The following is a 19,836-nucleotide window of genomic DNA, read 5'->3' as shown; positions in this document are numbered from 1 at the left end:
ATGTTACCCTTTATTACCCAAGAAAGAAAGATACCATTCATGTTCATGGGGTAAGTTGTCACAATGGGAACCTGCCATATGCTTGAACTGAATTGCATGACATTACATTAAAAACATGTGACAACTTGCCCCTGCCTGAGATTGTTGAACAAACCGTTGTCCCAAGAACAAATTTAAACTTCAGAATATTTGGCCTTAAAGTCACCATGAAATCAAAACGAACAATTTAAAAAAATAATAAAAAATTACAGAATATTGCAGTATTAATTATAAATGATTTATCTGTGCACATCATTATTTTAAAATTGTGCATTTTCGTAATCATATCAAAAATAATTTCCCTCCCTCTTGCAGCAACATCTCTTATCTGATGATGTGTTCACTGGCACAGGGGCGGGACAACCTGTCAGTCACATGAGATCACACATCATCACAGCAATAGCAAACGACAACGATCCAACAATCAACTAAATTCCCGATGGACAATAGTTTTGTCCCACATTTTTTCTTGTTCGAGAAGCCGTTTCACTCAGAAGGAAAGACTATAGCAATTTGTAGTGTGGACTTCAATATATCCCATTTAATTGTTTACCACATAAAAATACGACTGGAAATTCAATCCAACGAATAGTCTTATAATTCACAAATGATGTGCTAATTTAATATAGTTTTGAACTAAGCGCTTAAAACCAATACTGCTAGAAGAAAACAACATTTTTAGTTATTGACGAAGTCCTTAAAGACTTCTCCTTGTGACAGCTAGCCCCAGTTGCGTACAACACTGACACGCTAATATGAATGTTACCGAACAAAAACATTAACATAAAGGCCAGTTTCTTTTTGGTGGGATGGTAAGACTTGCTTGGCTCACCCTCAACAATGTTCCAGTGCAGCCTGCGGCTATCCAATGAGAGCCCAGCCCTCCTCCCCATGCTCTCCTCTCCCGCCTCCTCCGCGCGCTCTCATCTCTCCGCTCCGCGTGCAGCCAGTGACTGCTGCTGTCTCGCGGCGTTTGGAGATCCTGCACGCGCGCTGTATGGATGCTGAATATTTGGCGCTGCTGTAAACGCCACACGGAATCAACATGTCCAACCCTCCGCACGACCCGTTCTACTCGTCCCCTTTCGGACCGTTCTATCGGAGACATTCACCGTACATGGTTCAGCCTGAATACAGAATCTATGAGATGAACAAACGACTCCAGTCCCGGACAGAGGTGAGTTTGGCATCGCTCCACATGAGACAGTGACAGCTGTAGTTTGGGAAAAGTTAAGTTGGCCATTGTATTTGCAAATTTATTCTTATTCTTTCTTGACTGAACAAAACTTAGACTGTGAACTTAGTGATGAAACTATATGTTTTAGTTTTGTAACTGTGCGACTTTGACCACTGTAAGCTGTATGGATGCACAAGTGTATTGTGCATTGTGATGATATTAGGACCACTTCAGTAGTCTGAAGCACTTTTGAATTTAAATCATTTAGGCGCTGCGTAAAGAAGCAACATTCACTTTGACCACTAATTAAAATCCACGTGGAGCAGTAAAGTTAATGAACAGCGCACGAGCGCAGAGGAATGATGCTCTTCTCTGAGCAACACCACTGTTTTAAATTAAAAAATAATAATAATAATTAACTTATACAATAAAAACTATACTACCTTGGCTACTAATAACCTGACTACTAATTTGAAGGATAAAGGAAAAGGATTAAAGATGTCAAAAGCACTTTAAGATAAAGCATAACTATTTGGCATGCAAGAAAAAAATTAATAGGCACAAACTTTGCTGCATTGCTGAATTATTTGATTTGAGTATTTTAGATGCATTCAGAACTTAAAATCTGCATGTTGTCATCCACACCAATCAGGCTATTTTAATAATTATTAATAATAATAAATTTATTGTTGGGGAAAGCTGAAAAATCAAGGCAACATGAGAGTAAATTTGAATTTATTGTTTACTAATTTAAACAAAATGTCAAGGATACTACAGATTTCTCATTCAGCACATTTTCAATTAACAACACATAATTGAATCCTCATTGCTGTATTGTATGTTTTTATGGCTCTTAACATCAAGGGAATTCTGCAATCTTTGGCTCTGAAAGAGAGATCAGACGCAATAGACATAGATGCGTGTAAACGGTGATAATCAACATGCATAAAGATTTTAGTGTAGTAAAAATTAACAGTGACAACAAAAAATTTAGCAAACAATAAAAATAAATCTATTACAGTAAACGGAATTTATTTAATTCTGCAGTGCATGCTGCAAAACGACACTTGAAACACTCCCAACATTTTTTACCTCCTTTATTGTACTTTTAAAACAACACAGTAAAACAGCTGTAAATAATAGCTGTAAATATTTGTGCTGTGACACAGGACATGTCTGCAATACTGATCCCAATGGGAAATAGTCATGTTTTCTTCAAAGATCTGCTGGTTACAATACAAGTCTGCCTAGGACAAATTCCCCTTGGGTCTCCTCTTGCAACCACTACCTCCATATTCCACTAAACTGTCAAAAAAGAATATATCCAATTATAGCATTATGCCCATTTGTGATGTTACAGAACAACTTTTGACAATTCTCTTAATTGTTCTATTGAAAAACATTAAATATGCTAATGATGGCACTGGAGCCTATCGCTGTCACAGTTCTGGCTCGTGCGCCTCTGCTCATGTGTTTGATGGAGGTGTTGTAACTTTAAGGAGACCTGGGCTGTATTGCAGAGATGCAATGGAACAACATCATGAATAATGCATAAGCAGCGGCCCAAACCCTGAAGACTTCCACTCTGAAACGGCACTTACCAAACAGCCTATAATAAACATGTGCCAATATATCATTTTAATCTTCACAACCTCACTTTGGCATAAAAGGGCATTTGCTAAGATTAAATCTGTACATGTGTGATTGATCTTGATAAGATATTTCATTGTGAGGGGTAACAATGAGTTTAGTTGACAAATGTGATTTGTTTCTGGAAACTGTTGCAATCTGTGGAGCTCTAAAGGGGGAAAAGCAATAAAAAGAAAGAAAGCATAAAGAGACATAGAATTGTAATTGTTATAATGTAATTTTGTGCTGATTAAGAACTTTTTTGTCATCAAAGGGTTAATATTGGACAAGGTTTCTGAAATCAACTAACACTTATTGAAATCAATAACTGAGTCACTCAAATAACTGATGTGTATTGCATTGCATAGACATTGGATGAAATATTACTTAGTTCATGCAGCAATGTATATTGCACAGCACATCGTTTTTGAGAAATCTGGAACAGACATTGTGATGTCTTGGTTGCTGTTTTATACCTGCAACATTTTGTTGCACTATATGAGTTTCATTGAGAATGTTAGAGGACTAAAATGAACAAACATCTCTGCTCTGTGCAAACAAATCCATCTGGCAGATGGTAGAAATATTTGCGAAAGGTCTGATATCTTCTTGTAAATTGTAGCACGTATAGGTCTAGCGCCTTGCTACAGCGGCATAATATCGCAACCGTATTGCTAATATCTTTGCAAACAGTGAGCGCAATGTTTATTAGTCAAGCACACTGATGTGCATTTGAAGCCAGTGGTAATTTAGCACAGATTTTACAAGGGAGAGTTCCCCCCACAGCCATCCATCATGTAGACATGCAGACTTTCTTAGTTTAAAAGCTCCAGGCAAACACTGAAACAACAAGAGGAGCGCAGCGCTAAAGTAGCCACTGTCAAACAAAGGTGTTGGATAACCACTTGGCTCTATATTTCTTTGCATGAGTCATTTAGTGACTGTCCAGTAAGGCTAACTAATCTATGTACTAGCGCTTGCAAACTTGGGAATTGCGCTCCACGGTGCACATCACATGAGTGGAGTGAAAGTAAAATTGGACAAAAGCAGGAAAGAGCTCAGGAAAGCTAGACAAGAGGGCTCAAGAGTCCCGACTCTTGACTTGAGAGTTCTGAGTACAGAAGCTGGTGATTGATGTATTTTATTGTCCAAAGGCTAAAACTGTTCAGCCCATTTGCTGGCAGCAAACTAACTTCAGAGCAGAGCAGTTAGAGTGTTGCGTTTTAAAGAGCAGCAGGGAGTTTGTCACGGAACGCTAGATAAATGGACTGTAATGAATTAAAGGTGAAATTTGTAATATTTTGATTAAATACTTTCTCCGGCCCCAGCCTAACAGAGACAACATGTCATTTACTGGTTGAATCTTCTGGAATGGAAAGAAGGTGATTCTATTGTGGTATCAAATAATTGCTGTTTGTTTGAGCATCACAATTGAGCTCAACCAATAGCTTGAGTTTGGGGCAGGGTTATCTGTTAGATCTAGAGCTTATGGTCCACATGAAATCAAAATTGAAGTTTTTTAGACTGTTAGTAGGCTATATGTATACAAAATCTGCATTTAGAGGATAACAATATGTATGCTTCAATATTTACAGTCTCTTGCTGTGCCTAAAATCGCATACTTCATGGCAAATTCTAAACTTATTCATGGCCATTAAAAAAGCGTTCTATATAGTATGACAATGGGTAGTATGAAATTCAGATGTACTACATATGCCATGTTGTCACTGTCACATGACCTACTAGCGCCAGTTGCATTGCTTCATTGCCATTCACAAATCCTGTCCCGTGGCCTCATGAGATAGTAAAATATCCATCAGATGCACACTTAAAAATCTTGCCAAAACTAGTAAGTCATCCATCCAGGTACTTGTCTTGAAAGCATGTGTAATAAACAAAAATGTAAATAACCTTGAACATTTCATTCATTATTACAGTTTATTCACTATAGTTTAAAAAATGGTAATACAATATGACAAGATCGCAGAGTTAAACTGTGTCTGAAAAAAATAATCTTAATTATGTCAGATAACACTTAAGCAAAACATGGTCAGGTCAATGTGTCTGAATAATTTTTGGTCCCAAATTTATATCAATTTTACTTGAAGTCCACTGTATGAAGAATTGTTGGGTATAATATGTCATAGTTTAATTTATTTTGCTATCCTCACTTACATAAATTATCTATAATGTCCTACACCCACTAGTAAAAAAAAAAAAAAAAAATTTATATCTAGTGTCTGAATAATTTTTGGTTTGACTGTATGTTTGTTAATATTGGGAGTGGCTTGCATAATGTGAAATATTCAACCAGTTAACAATTGGTTGTATCCCGTTAAGGAATCTAATGTTGAAAATTCGCAAACTCGCTTCACATTAAAGTAGTTTGCATTAGTTACAGATACTGATTTGTCTATGGAAATGTCCAACTTCACATGCAAAACTAACTAAAGTTCAACTTCAAGTGCATTTTCTTAAACCTTTGGATGTTTCCTCTAAAAACTGTTGGGACATTTAAGCAATTACATTTAACATAATTTTTAACTCTGAAAAAAAGCATAAACTCAAAAAATGTCAATAAATGAATAGTACTTCCTAAAAATATAAAGTACCGTTGCATGACTCATATAAGTAGTCTACTAAAAGAGCTTTTATTTTACATGGAGTGGGTCGCCACTTGGCGCAGTGATAAGATCACATACAGTAATCAGCCGAATACAACCAAAGACTCTCTCGTATTGAATGTGAGAAAGTTCAATGCGTAATATGGCAGAATAAGTCCCGCCCTCTAAATAAAAGAGCCAGTAGCCAATTGGTAAATTCATCGCATCACTGTAGCTGCCGTTAGAAGCTTTAGAAGTTGATGTCAGATTTTGTCGCGGATTAAAAATACATTATTTAAATGGGAGTTTGGCAAGCATTTGAGTTGTGTTTCCCCATTCAAGTAGATAGGAGTTCTTGCATGCCAAAAATGCTTAATTTCCCATTGAAAATTAGTGATGGGAAGTCAGATTCTTTTCTGTAACTGGACAATTTCGGACAGTTTGTTACACTAAACCGGTTAAATAAACTGATTCACCAGTTTGTTTACATAATCACCCAATGACATAATGTATACGCAATTCTATTATTAAAGAACCCAATAATGATACACATATGTTTAAATGTCTAAATCATATATAGTGAATAAACTCCATAATCAACTCACCTATTTACATAAGCCATGAGAAACAACAACAACCAAAAATTTCACTAATTTCACTCCCTCGTTGAAGTCCACTGCTCGGTTCACACTTGCCCATATCAGCAGCTCAACAGTTCTTTGCGGACATGTCTGAGTCCGAAATGTTTTCTCAGTTCAGTGTACTGGTGACTCGAGAACTGTTGTAACTATTTACCGACTCTTGACTCGAGAGAGAACTGCTATCAGAGCACTGCTATTGACTCAGGGACTACTGCCATCAGAATTCCAATACTTGTAATACTTTATGCTTTTCAGCAAAATACATCAGATACATACAACCTCGGCAGACAGTCCTTAGCATGTCAGATATGTCTGAAAGACTGTTCTCAGTTCAGTGTATTCTTGGACTAACTGGAGTGCTGATTAAGATGGCAAAAACCAGCATCATAGGATCAAATTCCCCTGGATTTTAGCTCATTTTGAGTCAAAGTGACAGTCAGGCACATCCGAAACTGAGTTTTAAGTAACTTGAAGATCTGTGCTCACTCAAGCTGCGAACTGTTTCAGTTTACTAATAAGAAGCAGTTCAAAAGAATGATTCGTTTGCGAAATGGACATCACTAATGCAAATATGGCCATTGAATGAACTGACTTTTCTTGAAATGGACTTTGATTCTTAGATACACTTTATCTTAGTTACCAAGCTTTTTTGGACGCTTTCACTTGCAAAATAAATTAATCATGACTGACTGAACTGAACATTTATACAATAGCATGCTTTTGCATTATGCTGCATCCATGCCGTTAGGTTCATTTTGATTGCTGTATCAGCCTGTGCAGCATAAACAAAAATGACTGAGTGGTTCTTTAATAGAAGCCATATAGAGTTTTGTACTCTTGCAAACATGCATTTAAACTTGTTTGCCTAGAGGCATGCATGCTGAAAGAGCATCAAACATGTTTGCTGCCATTTAAAAGGTTTGCTGGATAACCTGCCACATAAGCATATGCAAACAAGCATGCTGGTTAACATTCAGAGGAGGAGTTTTGTCGACCTCACCTGGTATAAGCTCATCAGCATAATGCTTCTTAAAATTCGCAAGCTCTGAGAGAGTGAGAAAAAGAAGGAGAGGTCACTAGGAAGACAACAAATGAAAGGCTAGCTTTATTAATATGTCTAATGGTTTTGGAATGGGATGCATTTATGCAAAGGAGCAGTGCAAGTTCACAGCAGCATTTCGTTTTGATCTGAGGGCGATCGATAATGCATTTCACTGTGGAGAAACTCAAAGTCCTCGAGGTAAACCAATCATTGCAGATCTTCCACAGTCCCATAAGAGATTAAAATGGCACCAAATGGCAAATCAGTCTAACCATGTCCATCATCATTTATATTACATGCTGCTTAATTGATTTTGTAGAAAGCAGGTGATGGACAATGATTGTGTTTTTAGAGCACATGAAAAGTCTAGCATCAATTGACGTGCACAAATTGACGAGTTTTGTTAAGCAGTCCGCCATATAGGAGTGAGATCTATCATATTATTTGTTTAAACTATTAATGCTCATGTAGTAGCAGTGGACTTAGTCTTTAAACTTTTTTTTTGCACTCTCTATGGGAAGAATATAATGTACAACCCTCTTATCAATTGGCTGCATTATGCAAAAACAGGTTATGGGGTCCTGGCTGATATGACATTACATTGAAAACAAAACAGAAGTAAAAAATGGATTCTCTGGAACAATAAGGTGGCGTTCAAACTGGCAGGATACTAGGACAATAGTCCCACCTTTTTCCTGCGGCTTTCCCAAAGTTCCTTCCAGGCTACACTGTTGCGCTGATAACAGATAAAGAGGGATCGCCCTTTTTTACCAACTTCCTGTTTTTAGACTTTTTCTGTACAGATCATATTTTTGATTCCTTTTGTCCAGCCCTGAGCGATGATGTTTTTGAGGAGCCTCAAATGTGTTATCATTGATAAAACATCAAATTCTCTGCTGTCAACGTTCTGCATATGTTGGTTTTTTACTGCACGTCATCAATATTCAGACAGGTTGTGAACCTTCATGCATCTTTACCTATTAGCACACAATTAGCTGAAAATGCTACCATGTACACTACCATTCAAAAGACTTTTTAATGTTTTTGAGTCCAAGGCTGCATTTTTTTGATTATAAAATAGCTATTTCATAGACGTAGAAATGCATGTTCTGTGCAATGTTGAAACAGTTCTGGATTTGTTTTAAGTGGTCCAGCTCTGTGTGTCATATGAGGACTTTCTGAAGGGCATTAGTTCACTTGCCCTTGCCTTATTGCATTTGCATAATTCAGATCATGTGCTCTTAACCTTATACTCAAATATTCTCGACATTCATTTGTTCTTAAAACAACAGCAGAACAAGGACAAGCAAGCAAGAACAGCTTGCTAAAAAATACCCATAAACGTTGTTTATGCTGTCTTTGTTTACTAAAATGAGGTATCATGAATTGATGCATGAATTGTTTACGTGTTTACTGCCATTTCTACTGTGGTTTTGGCTTGTTTACGTCGTTAGTATTCCCTGAGATCTGTCGGCGGCTGTCACTGATATGTAGGTGGAAGAAGTTCAACAGCAGTTGTACAAACCCTGCGCGTGATTGCCCACACACAGCTCTGTTCAGCTCATCAAAGACCTTGTGTACATTTCATGAGTCCTGAAAGGTGAGTCTAAATGGAGTCTGCCTGGCTGAGGACTTTTTAAATGTCAATTCGCAGATGTGGATATATAAGGACAATTTACGCCAATTCCCACGTCGTGTGAACGTTTAGGTTGCCTTCAGCTCAGTACCATTCAAAACAGAGATGTTGATACTTCTTGTAGTACTATTAATGCTAGAACACACTGCCTCTAAATAAAATCAGAATTTCCAAACATTCTTAAACAGACTGTTGGATTTAGGTGATTAGGAAACAAAACTGTCTTGTTCAAACCTTCACAACAACACACTAAACAACTAAACAACACTCTAGATAATGGCAACATGGTTATTATTGTAAACGAAAACTATTACAAGGAAAATATTTTCATTATATAAAACTTAAATAAAATTGTAACATTTGTAAATTCGCTCTACAATACTAACAAAAACTATACAGAATTACAGGAAAATTACCATTTTTTCTATTTTTATTTAAAGCTGCAGTTTGTAACGTTTTTGGTTATAAATGATCCAAAATCAATTTTTAAACAAGTACATAACCAGCCACACCTTACCTTAGCCCAAGGGTCTCAAACTCAAATTGGCGGAGGGCCGTTGCTGTGATTGACACCTCATAGGAGGGCCATATTAACATTCAAGCGTAAGAAAGCGCAACATTTCAGAAAATTTACTTTCCTTTGCATTATTTCTCATTTACTTCAAATTTCATTAGGCCTACTAAAATATTTTTATACCTATACTATAAATATTGTATTTACCATACTAAATGTAAACAGCAGTCTCTCTCTCGTTACAGAGTGTAATATAATTATATAATACTATTACTAATATAATACTACTAATATACTAATATAATACTATTAATTGCAATAGTCTGGTGCAACTTCTCACATCCAACAAGGTGCATGGAATAAAAAAATTTGTAATTTAGGAACAAAACCAGCAACACTTGTTGCGTGGAGGGGTCAGAAATAAACAAAAAACTGGAGCTATATCAACTTTATTTTGCCAAAATTGTTACATACATTATTAGTTTTTAACATCTAGTGGAAGTATTTTCCCTTACTTTATGTTAGCTTAAATAACATTAAAATCTTGCACTGAACAACACTGTACTGAACAATTGCAATCCCTGAATACATTTGTACACTCCTCTGTTTCTTGACAGACACCTGACAGCGCTTGCACTCACACAGCTGACACACATTTGTCCAAGATGCTGTTTGAGCATCGGTAACGTTTAATGGTTGCATGCATCGGACGCGTTTCGGTGGTTTAAATCGGCGCTCGTGACTTAAAGTCGAGTGCTTTTACCGTAATTTAAGCAGCACACACACTTATTAGGCAAGCGCGCTCATAATAGAAGCGACGCGGTTTAGAGCGCGGCTCATGGTTGCATAGCAACGACAGACGCCACTGGAGCGAAAGCACATTGGAAAGGAGAACGAGGCACGGCTTATGTGAATGCCCCCATAGAACGGCGACTTTTTCTTTGTATATCAGACAGGTAGCAACTAGAGAATAATCATAATAATTTAGCGGGCCGGATTGTGTTTTATTTTTGAGATCAGTTGCGGGCCGGGTAGAGGGGGAGGGCGGGCCGTAAATGGCCTGCGGGCCGGCAGTTTGAGACCACTGCCTTAGCCCAATTCACAACGGTAAGCTTGTAATAATGTTTTCTAATTCGGATGGTACTGATAGGTTTCTGTGGGAAATTCGAGCATGTAGCTGTTCGTCTTTTTGCCATTATGTCACGTCTGTTCACATAAAGAAGGAGTCCCAGCTAGTAAGCTATATGGCATGTGGAGGATGCTGTGACGGATCATTTATAGCCTTTTCTCACAGCAGCTGCAATAATCAAATTTATCATTTTGATTGTGGATTGTAATCCAGAAAAGTCCAAATGACAATCATCAGTGACAACTGGAGATTCACTAATAGTCAAAAGCAAAAGACTTCGGACTGCGGAGTAGCTACAGAAATTGAAATCTACAGGTAATGCTAACACACACTAAATACACACAGTCACTCAATGCTGATGTTGTTAACATTAACAATTTGAGAACAAAGTATAACAATAATAATAATTTGCATGGTTTGACGTGGTCCGAGCTCAGCGACTGTTAGATTTAATCACCATTGTCGGCGCGATTGTAATGCTTTTTTCCTCAGTTGGTCAGAACAAAAGTAGCAGACATGATACTTACTTGTTCCGATGAACAAGTTCTTATTTTGGTCATACTTTCAAGACTTAGAATCCGTGATTCTGAAGTACAGTATCCACACCGATGTGGGGACTGACAGCAAACATTAGATTAGTGCTGAGGAGCCGTGTCGATGCACAACCCACGTAAAGATGATAATTCCCCAAATAACTGCAATTGCAGGTTTCAAACAGAGATGGTGACAAAGAGGCAAAACTTACAGACTGCAGCTTTAATTAATATCCTAAGCCTGTTGAATTATAATCTATTTCGGATGCCTTGTTAGACAGGAAGAAGGCGTCTGATCATCATCTACTGTAAAACAAACAACCACTGTTAGGTTTTTATACATCGCTAGTAGCAGGTAAAACAGTGACGCCACAATAATAAACCAGCATGCAGGAAATCACAAATAATAGTGCAACTGTATGAGTGAAAGAAAATAAAAGAAATTAGAATCTCACTTTATTTGATGCAAACAGCCTCAAACAAAAGGTATAAAGATTAAGCTTGCAAATTTTAGCAAATCTAGCAACTATTTTATCCAAATGGCTTACATTGCATTTGTTTGAATTAAATAAAATGTGCAGCATTAAAACTGAAATTGAAGTAATTTTTACAATTTGAGTATTTTAAAATTAAAACAATGAAAATAAAAACTATAGTGAAATTGTTGAAAACGCTGTGCTTGTGTATATGTGTGGTCTGGCTAAACCCTACAGACATTTTTGACCTTGACGCTGAAATTTTGGACTTTATTTGGTCCATGAGGAAAACAACTTATAAATCATATTAAATTATATTTTTTGAAAATGTAAAAAAGCAGAAAGTTTTCTGTGATGGTTAGATGTAAGGGTAAGTTTAGAGTTAGTGAATAGAATATACAATTTGGACATATAAAAATCATTATGTCTAAGTCCCCATCAGTTAGTTGGTGTGTTTGCATTATGTGTTGTAAAAAGCAGCTGCTATTGTTATTTACCAAGGATATGGGACGTTGTTGTCTCTCTAAGCTCTTGGATCTTCCATAAATCCGAGCTGCTTGGCCCCTGCGGAGCGGTGACTGGGTCGAGAGCCACCATTGGCACATTGATGAATCCCTTTAGACATTCCAATCAATACGGCTTTATCTTCAGGCAGCCCGTGCAGACGCCCATGTTAGTTCACCTGAGGTCCTGAAGGACTGATCGGTGCGCTGTACATCAAAGCTCACTATCAGCTATAGCACGCTAGACAGCTACAATCAGCACTGAAGGCAGGAACCTCTCATTTTCTATGTCAGCTACAGATTACTGATCTATAGCCGACTCTCTCCCTTGGCTGCAGTGTTATATGTCATCTTTATCAAACATGATCTATGTCTCTGAAATGCAGCATCTTTGGTTTATTCCATCAGTCAGTCAAGAGCAAAAAAAAAAATTAAAAAATGCGCAACAGGGGTGCACAGATATCACTATAAATGCAAATCACATCGCTAGGGAACTACTGTACAGTATAAGAAATGATCCTATTTAACTGTTAAAAAAACAGTCCTTTTCAACTTTGGCACATACCTGTACGCAAGTTTGCGGATACTGTTTGCAAGGGCTGGTGAGGCATTAAATTGGGTTAATTAGTGCAAATGGGCGATCAGATTTCCTATCGATTGTGACAATGCAGATTGCCTTCCAGATAAATGAAATCCTATAACTCTGAGTCCTGCTGCAGATACTGATAATGCTGTTAGCGGCCTTTAATGCTCTTCCGTAATTAGCTTATATCAGAGTAATTAAAACAATGACAGTGTAAAGTAATTATGTTGCATGCTAACTCAATATTTCATCCATGTTATCTCAACCTATATGCTCAATACCTTGGTTTCTCAGTATAATGGGGGACCCTTTCACCATTTTTGAACATGCAAGTCATTGTCTTCATTATGTAATGAAGTGATTTCATGGTATGTCTTTGCTGATTGTGATTTACAAGACAAGGCTAAGATAGAGATAAAATATTAATTTTATTTATTATGCTTTTTGTGATATTCTCACTCTTTAAACGCTTTAAAAATCTGCAATAAAAATACAAATAAATAAAAATATACAAATAAAAGTTATTATTATTAATGACATTGAAATCAGTTTCTTAAAATTGAATGCATGTTATCACCCATTTGCAGGTTTACTATTTAAAATAACTGTTTTCAGGATTCTTTGATGAATAGAAAGTAACAATGTGAAGATACTGTCACTTTTGATCAATTAAATTTCTCCTTTTCTTTAAAAAAAAAATCTTACTGACCCCAAACTTTTGAACGGTAGTATATATAGTAGTGGGGGTTTTATTAATTAAAAGCCCCACTACATAGTGTTTGTTATGGTCCAGTCTAAAAAGACTACTTAAAATACTACTTCATCAGTGTTATTCACTAAGACCTAACCTGAGGTGAAAGGTCATCGGTGCTGAAGAGGTCATTGGTGGTGACTGTACAGCACTGATGGATCCCCCTGCAGGCCATTGACCCTAGCATCAGGAAGATGTTGGAGTTGAGGAGATCAATGAACACTCAAAGAGAGCAGTCAACACCTGCTGATACAAACACTGTTTGATAAGCTCAGCTCAAGAGTACCCATCAATGAGCTGCAAAGAGATATTGAACTGTAAGAGAGCTCAGAGAGTGGTGGGATATCAATCAAAACTACATTGTAATGCGATATGGCTGAAAAGGAGATGAGACTGACCAAAGATACAGGCCAACAAGGTCTGTTTTTCAGACCTAAAAGGGAGAGAAAGTGAAAAAGAGATAGTGATTTGTAGTTGAGTTGACAATAACGATTAATCGATTTTAATCAAATTTTATTTTGACCAATATCAATACATAAATCCCAGGATTGCCATGCTGTTTTCAGTTGATGCATGAACAAAACTAAAATAAACATTTGTAGCATTCATCCCATATAATATTCACAATAAGCTTTGTGCTTTTATACATTTTATATGAAACAAATTCTCAGCTTTCAAATTCTGTCAATAAAATTCAAGTAGCTCCCTAGTTCAAGCGGCATGTGAACAGATCACCTCTTCCTCATTAGTACTAGTTATCAGAAGGTATGTTGAAAAAGGCAATGCAACTTCCTGAAATGTATATGAGCTCTTATGTAATCCTTGAATCTGTGTTTCACCTGCAGAGAGATGTCAATAAATCAGCTTGTGAACTATATGTCATGTACAGTAATGTTACATTTACCTCAGAAAAACCCATGACCATAGTTTGTTAGCTTGAAAAAAGAAAAAAAAAACTCTCGGGGAAAATTTTAATAAATATATCCATTAGATTACATATTCATTATATTAACATGTTAGTGATGTCCCATTTATTGTATGTTTGAATAAATCTGTCATGAAAAGCTTTAAGTTAAAGTTATGATAACCACCATTTAATGTTTTTATTACAACAATGAATTGGAAAAGAACCATAAAAAAAGTTTATATAAAGACTGCCTTATGTGCAATTTAAATGTTAGTCTACAACATAACATTTGAGTGTTATTATATCTAAAAATAAAGAAAAATTGAATTTGAACTTATTAATTTTAACCTTTAATATTATAGTAATATACCAAATGACAGTGTTCCCTGTACAGTTTGCAACATAGTTTGAATCAACTTGGGAATCAGAATCTAACTGATTCATGAAATCTGTTAATACCCAGCCCTAGTGATTAGAGAAAAGGAAGGCTGTTTTAACCTCAAAGATTTGTCAATTCAAAAGAGGCCAATATAGGAAAAAAGGGTAAAAATGAATTAAAGCAGGATTATCTGATGAAGTCATGCATCCTGCTAAATGTGACTACATGTTTATTCACACACATCCACTCATACACAAGTGCAAAGCAAGGAAAAGAGTGTTAGCCAAAACTGTGTGTGTGTGTCATGGATGATAGCTCTGTGCTAATAACCAGCTTCTGCCTTATTGAATGGAAAAACAATCAAAGGTGTCAAAACTGATCATTCACTTACAGTGACTAAGATGGCAGGTTGTATTAGGGCACTGACTCACTCCCAAAACACTGAGCAGGCAAGACCGTTTCCTCTGCGCTGGAAAACAGCGCTTCTCGAATACAAGACTCAGGAGTAAAGGTCTCCAGGGTCGGCCACTATACAATGTGACGCTGCCTGAAGTCGACAGCCCTAATTGTAAACATCTGAGAGGGCTTGTGATCTGTCACCAGGCAACATCGGCTAGATGGCAACGTTGGCCTAAACGACGTCTGTTAGAATCAGAGATCTGTCAATCACAGGATGCCGTGGAGTCTAATTTTACATACGCTGAGGATGTTCGCAGCTAGCGTGCCCGTCTGATAGAGTGGCCTTAATTTAATTCAAGTGAATTAGTAAATCTTTCCATTAGCTGTGGATTTGGAGTTTCTAGGTGCCCTGAATGTACATTATTTATAATGAATTTGTTGTTATTGTCGACTTTTAATAACAGTGCACCGGTGCCCTCTACACAACCAGTTTTTAATTAAGGAAAAATCTTGCTATTATAAGCTCTAAGCTCATGTAATTTGAATGCTAGATGGTTGCAAAATGAGCTTTTAAAGCGGTCATGAACTGTATTTTTTTTGGTTTTGTTATTATTTTATAATGTTCTCTGAGGTCCACTTATAATGTTACCATGATTTGTAGATCACAAAACATCCTAATTTAGACGTAATAGGCTATTTTCCATCCTGTTTTGACCTTCTCGTTCGAACACTCAGTTTTGATGGTCGTGCCTCATTCAAGACTAAAAAGTAAACACCTGCTGCTATGATTGGTAACAGTTTTGCATATTAAAATAATTTTCAATTTAGTCTTTCATCACACTATGACATAATAATGTGACAAAATCAGCAACAAGTTGTTTTCTGAGCTTGGTTTCAATAAAAGCTGTTTTTAGGACTAACAACGAAGTTTTGAGCTCTTGAACTTACAGGATATTTTTATTGTGCAATGACCACTTATATGTCAAAAGATCAAGGGAAATTTGGTTTCTCAATTCATGACCCCTTTAAGATAAAGGCGGGAAACATCAGGGAAGGTAGGTTCCTCTAAACTGATGCTCTTGTGGTCGCATGAAAGCAAGCGCCTGTGTTTATTACTTATTAATTATAATTCAAAATTAAAAACAGAAACATGTCCGTGTATGATTATATTAATGTTGAACTAAACATATTCTATTTATAAAACCAAAACAAAAAAAACATATAAAGTAGTGACCAAAAGTGATGTCCAGCCTCGGAAAATTGACATCTTCACTCCTTTATTCAAATAGTATTAAAAATTTGTTACATTTTGTAAGCATATTGTGTAGTTAATCAATTTTTTATTTGTAACAATGCAGTGAAACATGCCAAATTTTATGGACATAATTTTTCTTGCAAAGAAATGATGTGCAAAAATGTGCAAAAACAAGAGAGAACCAATGAAATGTTAATAATTATGTTGTAGTCAGTGTATGTGTATTTTTGCATAGTAAAATAAAACCTGTAGCTGTAGTTTTTTGCCAAATCATTTTAAAATAAATACCTTAACCAAGTTTAGTGTTTTGTACCTCCTTCATATTTAAAATATTTTAAAAATATAAAATATTTATATTTTTGTGTTTTCATTAAAAAAATCTTACTGACCCCAAACTTGAATAGTAATGTGTACAAAATCCAAAAACGAGTGGAGTTATACACAAAATATAACATTTTTCTCTCACATTCTACTTCTTTCAAAAAGACTTAGACAAAGATTGAGAAACCATATAATTAACTCCTATTAATTAACCGTGACTCCTTCTTCCCCAGGAGAGTGATAGTCTGTGGTGGGATGCGTTTGCTACAGAGTTCTTTGAAGAGGATGCTACATTGACCCTCTCCTTCTGCTTGGAGGATGGACCAAAAAGATACAGTAAGACATAAGCCTTTATCTTGTGCCATGTTCCCTTGTCTGCAATTGTACTTGTACTAGTGCCAGTTAAAAAAACAAGTTTGAGAGTACATGATTGTGATATTATGCAGAGAACTTTGATGCGACTAAACCCACCAGTTCCAGATCTTATTGACTTTTATTGGTCTTCCAGGAAACAAGTTTTCAGAAACTGCCCCTAAACGTCATATAAAAACAACACTGGTGTTAATCACCTTCCATGTCATTTCGAGAATTATTCTAACAATAAGAAGGTTATTGTTTGCAGTGAGCTCCCTAATGTAGTTTTGGCAGTATTTGTTAAAGCTCTGCTCTTTTTCTAAAGCTCTTATTTTTTCTCTTCTGCGCACTTTCCCTATCTGTCTTTCTCTCTGATGATTTGAGCTGTGTTGTCTGTCCTTATTGAGTTCTCTGCTTTTGGTTAGTCATGCAGAACACTCTGCCTGTTGCAAAGAACGAGTGAGTCAAACATTGACTGAAGCCCCCTCCCTTCCCAGGGGTCTTTGTAGTGCTGATAGATTCAGAAATATATACTTTTATTATGCAAAATGAATATGCCATTCGACTGTGGGCAGTGTTACAATAGCTGCAGCTTTATCCTATTTTCAAGACATGGCAGTTTATTTTTCTTCATTTTGTGCAGTTTGAATAGTTTTAATTGAACAAAGATATAAAATTCAAACACTAAAATGTTTAATTAGTCATTTAAGATGTCTTTTCCCCAGCGAATAACAGTCAGTGTAGTTTCAAAGGGGTTTTTTGTATGTCAATTCTACATTGCAGAAAGTAATGTCTTGTAATCCTCACAAACAGCGTTTAAAAGTGGAAAGACCAAAATCTTGCATGGACTCCAGAGGCCCATAGGGAACCAATCCCCCATATCGATTGAAGGGGGAGTTCAGTCCGTCTCTTGTGACAGCTCATCTTTAGTCTTCAGAAATGACTCCTCTTAGTTTCAGGCGCAAACATACCCTCACTCCATCACTGTCACACACACACACACACACACACACAAGCACTGCATACTACGTTTGCTTTGGCCCTTTATACATTTCTCGATCCTCACTCCACCAAGAATCATTACAGATTTTCTGCTTCGGTATAGCCTCGCATCTGTATGCTTGTTTATCCTTGCTTGTCTTTGACATGTTTACAGTAATCACTGTTCAGGATTTATTGAGTAATTCATTCCTCTGCTTTACAAATCAAGACATCAGATCAAAGATAATCTAATCCAATTTTTTGTTCACCATGTCCTGATTTAAAGTATTTAACTGTTTATGAATTATTTATTCAAAATAAGGTCATATCGCACACATCATGTTTCTTATTTTTAATGCACTCCCTGGAATACTTGATTCTGTGGTCAGATGTTTTCTATTAAGTCCACTAACCTGTGTAATTGATTTGTTGTCCCAGGTAACCTTAGCAGAAACTTTAAGATAATCAACAAGTAAACTAATAAAATAATTGAATCTTAAATCAACATGTACAGTAATTTATTTGTTTGGTAAGTAGATGAAAAAAAAAAAAAACAGTATAATGTACTGTCAGCAGCCAGTCATTATTGCAAATAAGCCTTAAATAAGTAATAAGGACTCTGGTTGTGCATATGTTTTGTTCTTCTAACCTTAAATTTGATGTCATACTGTATTAATTTATATATTATGTTATTAAAATAAATATGAACAATTTCAAGAAAACCAAATGCAAGATAAAACCATATCTTTACTGAAAAATGACAAAGAACTCCAAACATTTTGGTCACAGCTTGACCTTCTTCAGTTCAGAATGCATACATGATGGAATGTAGTTTATTTATCCATTTTCTTAAAGGTGCCCAAGAACGTTCTTTCACAAGATGTAAAATAAGTCTAAGGTGTCTCCTGAATGTGTCTGTGAAGTTTCAGCTCAAAATACCACATCGATTTTTTTTTATAATTTTTTTTTTTACTGCCTATTTTGGGGCACCATTAACAATGCACTGATTTACACTCGGCGCCGCCCCTTTAAGACGCGAGCTTCCTGCCACATGAGCTGTCGACTATATTACAGCGCATTTACAAAGTTCACACAGCTAATATAACCCTCAAATGGATCTTTACAAGATGTTCGTCATGCACGCTGCATGCATGCTTCGAATTATGTGAGTAAAGTATTTTTTTGGATGTTAAAAGTTTTATTCTGAGTGAGTTTGAGGCTGTGCTCCGTGGCTAACGGCTAATGCTACACTGTTGGAGAGATTTATAAAGAATGAAGTTGTGTTTATGCATTATACAGACTCCAAGGGCCCTATTTTAACGATCTAAACGCAAAGTGTAAAGCGTACGGCGCAGGTGCACTCAGGGCGTGTCCAAATCCACTTTTGCTATTTTAACAACGGAAAAACGGTCCGTGCGCCGGGGCGCATTTTTGAAATGGGTTGTCCCTATTCTCTTAATGAGTAATGGGCGTAACGTTCAATAAACCAATCAGAGTGTCATCTCCCCTTCCCTTTAAGAGCGAGATGCACTCGCGCCATGGCGGATTGCTATTTACATGCCGGAATTTGTTGGCGGAAAAGCTGAACGCTTTTCAAGCGAAGAAACTGATCTGCTCGTGCGCGAAGTTAAAGCGCGCGAGCAGATCATCTACGGGACAAGCAGGATATAACATTATATATATTATATAATTATATATTATATAACATATAACATTATAAAATACACTGACTTATTAAACACACCGATTCAACTGAGGAGTTCAACGAGTGATGTTTTTCTGAAATTACCTGTTAAGTGGCCAGTCAATCTTTCAGTCGTCTGCGTTGGATGCAGGCTTTCAAATAGCTCCGCGCGATCAGTCAGTTAATATGTGTGTGTATTGGCAAGATTGTTCAATTAATTAGCCAGTTTCGTTCATCATTATAAGTAGTAATAGGCTGAATTTAAAATAGGTATCCTAATTCTAATACACACAATGACTA

At 36.5% G+C, this 19,836-nt stretch overlaps 1 protein-coding gene across 3 annotated transcripts in view; it reads left to right on the top strand.

Annotated features, from left to right (window-relative positions):
• Positions 1-998: 998 nt before the first annotated feature.
• ldb2a (LIM domain binding 2a) overlaps positions 999-19,836 on the top strand; it is a 70,490-nt gene continuing 51,652 nt past the window's right edge. For all 3 annotated transcript variants that reach the window (XM_067381612.1, XM_067381604.1, XM_067381620.1), the window contains exons 1-2: positions 999-1,216; positions 16,751-16,853. In XM_067381612.1, the coding sequence (XP_067237713.1) occupies positions 1,085-1,216; positions 16,751-16,853 (235 nt within the window). In that variant the 5' untranslated portion in view covers positions 999-1,084. The remainder of the gene's footprint in view (positions 1,217-16,750; positions 16,854-19,836) is intronic.

This window comes from Chanodichthys erythropterus, chromosome 1, assembly GCF_024489055.1.
Source record: "Chanodichthys erythropterus isolate Z2021 chromosome 1, ASM2448905v1, whole genome shotgun sequence".
In the NCBI taxonomy this organism is placed as follows: domain Eukaryota; kingdom Metazoa; phylum Chordata; class Actinopteri; order Cypriniformes; family Xenocyprididae; genus Chanodichthys; species Chanodichthys erythropterus.
The sequence above is the reverse complement of the archived record's forward strand: the minus strand, read 5'-3'. Positions and strand labels throughout refer to the sequence as shown.